Source organism: Sceloporus undulatus, chromosome 2, assembly GCF_019175285.1.
Source record: "Sceloporus undulatus isolate JIND9_A2432 ecotype Alabama chromosome 2, SceUnd_v1.1, whole genome shotgun sequence".
In the NCBI taxonomy this organism is placed as follows: domain Eukaryota; kingdom Metazoa; phylum Chordata; class Lepidosauria; order Squamata; family Phrynosomatidae; genus Sceloporus; species Sceloporus undulatus.
The window spans coordinates 182,921,582-182,926,172 of record NC_056523.1 but is presented as its reverse complement, the minus strand read 5'-3'; the positions used below and the strand labels follow the sequence as shown (position 1 = coordinate 182,926,172).

Genomic DNA, 4,591 nt, shown 5'->3' with positions numbered 1-4,591 from the left:
CAAAAGGAGGAAAGTGGAAGGAGAAGAGAGAAATGGGACATTTTAAATGATTAAACAAGATTATCCTTGCCAAATTGGGATGATTAAAGGGCATGCACATTATACATTCTATCATTCTGAGCACCATATCTTTACCACCACTGCCATCCACTTTGTCCTTTGATTTTTGATCCTCCTTTATGGGGAGACATTGACAAGATAGTCTTCATTTCAGGGGTGTTCGTTTTGCTTTTAGTTGAATTTAGTTTTTTAAAAAAAAAAAAATCCTTCCCATTGAGTCAACAAGAAGATTTCATGTGCTGTCTGGAACTAGGTGTTAACTTCTGTTGTCTTTGAATCCATGCCTGTGAGTGAATAGATATAGACTGGCATTTCTACTTTTCTTTGTCTTAATTGTTTTTTTCTCCATTTTCAATACCACTTGACAGTCTATTTGTCTTCAAGCTGAAGAAAGGTTGATTGGGCTTGTGTTTTTACACTATGGGCTGACCAGTTTTTCAAGAATCCATTGGAAGGGAACTTGGTAGACAAAGTTTTTGCTACTAGACCTCTTAAAGATTGAAATATTTTCATAGGACCTCTCAAGATAGCACTCAGAAATACCAAAGTGTTCCAAAAAAGTAAATGTTCACATTACTGAAATGGAATGAGGTTGGCAGCGCTTACGCACTCGCTGCTAAGTGTTGTGAAGCAAAAATCTGTTCATTTCTTCTGCTTAAGCCAGGACTGGCCCAGAAGGATCCTGTGGTGGAAAAATTCACATGGTAAAACTATTCCTTATTCTACCACCTTAGATGGCACATAAAATTCATTATATGGCTGAAGTGGCAGCTTTTCTATTACCCCCATAGGGCTGATCCTGTGCTTAAGGCCTATCTCTTCAAATATGTTCATCAAAGGGTATGGCACCCAGTGGTGTAAAAGAGCCAGTACTTGAAAGACTGAAGGACTGGAACATTTTGATTAGAAAACATGGCAAACTTTCTCTGTCCCCTCTGAACTTATCATAGCTGCAGCCCTCAGTGTAGCTGGGAAGTAGATTTTCTCTGCAGCATTATATTGGTGTGAGCTATGCCTGTTGTAAATGCAAAGAAGATGACAATAGTGATGATGATGATGATGATGATGATGATGATGATGATGATGATGATCCCACTCTTTCCCCAAAATTGGAGCCAAATGGGTAATTAAATGTAGCTTGGTCTCAAATGGGCCATTAAGTCCCATTAGCTTTACAAGAAACTGCTCTTTGTAGAGATAAAAATACTGCTTCAACTTGTTTATTGATAATGAATCAACACAGCTGCCTGCATTTTTCAATTCTCTTGAGAGAGTGTGGCTGTCCAGACTATCATGATGAGCCTTTGCATATTAGCAAATTAATTTTCTTCCATGATTTAACATTAATGCTGATCCTTCAAAGTTCTGCTTGCCAGTAGTTGTTCTGGCTTTGTCTTCCATAAATATGGTCCACATAGATACAAGTGGTCCTTCAAGTAGGATGCCAATCACCTTTTGTTGGACTTCAACTTTCAGCATTTCTGTACGTACAACAGCAATAGTAATAGCAGTAACAAGTACATTTCTATACTGCTTATCAGTGGAGTCAGGTCATGCATTGTCAGGATGCTGCGCCCTGACTCTGCCCATAGGCTGGAAGACAATTATTTGCTAATATGCAAAGGCTCATCATGACAGTCCAGACAGCCACACTCTCTCAAGAAAATCTGAAAATGCAGGTGGCTGTGTTGATTCATTATCAATAAACAGGTTGTAGCAGTAACAGGGCCTAGGACTCCTGGGAATGGTGGGCAAACAATATCTGGAGGCCATATGATTCCTGTTCTTACCTTGGAGTAATCTGGTACCATCATGGTATAAGGCTTTTGTCTTTAAACTGAGCTTGGAACCAAAAGACTAACAGCAAGTGAAACTGATGCAATATTGGTGTTATATGAATGCCTGCTCCAAGGTGAGGAACCTGTGATTTCACAAAGTGTTGTTGGATTCAAACACCCATCTGTCCCAAGTAACAAAACTGGGTTGAGTGCGAGCGGTAGTAAACAGCTGGAGGTCTACAGGTTCCCTAACCTTGTCTAACATGTTGGTAGCTGCATTCTGGCTGTATCTTACTCAGCTCCCAAACACTGACCCTCTTTGTTCAGTAAATATTAGTCAAGATAACCTCTTTTGCTTCCTCAGCTTTTGGAAGGTATGCATCAGAGGTGAGAAATGTATGACCCTCTAGATATTGTTGGACTGCAAATCTTATCAGCCTAACCAGTGTAGCTAACTGGGAGGGATGATGGAAGTTTAAGTACAGCAATATTTAAAAGGCCACATGTTCCCCATCCCTGGTTTGGATTGGTGCATAGATGTTTTGGCATGCACCCATTATGTTGTTTCCTTTCTGATGTACTGTGACATTGTGGGCACCAAATATTAGGCATGTTCTCTCACAGATGTCATTTATTGTCAGCTTGTGCCCTGGTTAGATCCCTGGATTACAGCAGCTCTTTTCTGGGAGTCGTTTCCTTTGGATGAAAATTGCTGCTGCTTCTGTGTTATACTGGACTAACTCATGCAACAGACAGTTCCTTCCTGACTTTGTAAACTGACTAAGGAAATGTTCCTGTCCTTTATTTCCAGACCCCTCTTCCAGACCATGAATCAGCCCTGGTGCCTGGCCACAGCCTAAAGCAGGTAATAAACATCACACAGTGTGCTTCCTTTAGCCCTAGAAAGAAAGAAAGAAAAGTGAAAAATATTTCTGGGCCTTTAAATATGTAATTAATTTTAATTTATAGAAATATGAGCTTTGTCTGTATAAGTTATGAGTCTCTACCAGCACAGAATGTGATCCTTGGCACTGAATCCAGCATCTCTAGAATTTATGCTTTTAATTTTTTTTAACAAAAGCGAGTTTCTAGTTCTTATGACTGTGAAGGCAAGTTTGTAACTGTATGTACCATGCCCAGTATATTTGGTTATTATGAGTATTGGTAGGTCAAGAGAGCCAATGTAACATAGTGGTTTCAGTGTTCAGTTATGATTTTGGAGACCAAGGTGTGAATCCCTGCTCAGGTGTGGAAATCCACTGAATGATCCTTGGCAAGGCACACATTCTCAGTCTCAGAGGAAGGCAAAGGCAAACCTCCTTTGAACAAATTTTGCCAAGAGAACTTTGTGATAGGTCACTATAAGTCAGAAACGAAAGCACACCACAACAAATTGGCAGGTCACATTACAGTGGGCCCTTGTTATACACAGGGGTTTGGTTCCAAGATCCCCTATGGATAACAAAATCCACACATGCTCAAGTCCCATTAAATATAGTGACATAGCAAAAAGGTGTCCCTCATAAAAAAAATGGAAAATCAAGGTTTGATATTTGAAATTTATACTTTTTTTGAACATTTTCAAACCGTGGATGCTTGAATCCGTGTATAAAAAATCCGTGTATAAGAAGGGCCAACCGTATTTCATTTGTACTTAAATCTCTAGCACCCATTGTGTTTGGATGGATGGGCAGATTTATAGTGGCTGAATGAGTTAGGATACTTTCTTAATACTCTTCATGGTTAGTAAAGGCAGAATACACAATGCCAAGAAATAAGTACATTTAATATTTCTTAGATTCCACAATGTATGGAGCTCATAGCGTGTCAATTGTCAACCTGCAAATAAATGCCACCATCACTCTGTTTGTCTCTGTTGTTACACTGAGGGTCACACTAAACACTATGAATAGTTAACTGTGTTAAATGTGTCTTGTGTAGCTAAACCAGAGCTGCAAATTGTGCAGCCCTCCAGATGAAGTTCCTCTTAGTCTCAAGAATCTACAGCCACTGATCTTAAAGGGTTGTTGAACTGCTTGCAACAAGAAGTACTCTTAGCATTTAGAAGTGCCATAAAACTGCTAGATATTTATTATTAACAAAAAAGGGGCTAATCATGTTACAGAAACTTCAGGCTTCTCCGTTTTCCTTGTGAACCATACAAGAATTTCACAGTGACTTTTAGAAAGTCTAATTCTTATATTGCAAATGGTGTTACCTACCTGCAATCATCCTAGCAAAATTAAATCTTGGTGTTTGTTTTATTGATCTGGAGTCTTCCCCCACCTTTAAAAATCTGTTTTATATGAATCAACACTTTCAGAATGCTTTAGTTTTAAATGAAATTGGATCTTCATGTGAATACATACATTAATACCAATACGCTTTTCGGCCACTGGCTGTATATTACCTCCATAATTGTAGGGCAGCATGTTTCTCAAGAACACTTACTAGGGAACACAACCAGGTGAATGACGTGGTAGGAACCTTATACATGGACTACAGGTGCATCTGCACTGTAGAAATAATACAGTTGAACATCACTTTAACTGCCATGGCCCCATCCTACAGCATATTGGGACATATACTTTTATGAGGCACAAGCACAGTTTGGCAGAGATGTTTAAAGACCCTGTGAAACCCAAATCCCAGGATTCCCTAGGATGGAGCTACAGCACTGAAAGTGATGTCAAATTGCATTATTTCTACAGTAGATGAAGTGTAGAGTGGCCTTTGGTCTGATCCAACTAGTC

The 4,591-nt window shown here is 39.4% G+C and overlaps 1 protein-coding gene across 2 annotated transcripts in view; it reads left to right on the top strand.

The window, feature by feature from the left end:
- The window catches only part of RAPGEF3 (Rap guanine nucleotide exchange factor 3), a 68,303-nt gene that overhangs the window by 19,365 nt on the left and 44,347 nt on the right, over positions 1-4,591 (top strand). For both annotated transcript variants that reach the window (XM_042448015.1, XM_042448014.1), the window contains exon 3: positions 2,650-2,703. In XM_042448015.1, coding sequence (XP_042303949.1) covers positions 2,650-2,703 — 54 coding nt within the window. The remainder of the gene's footprint in view (positions 1-2,649; positions 2,704-4,591) is intronic.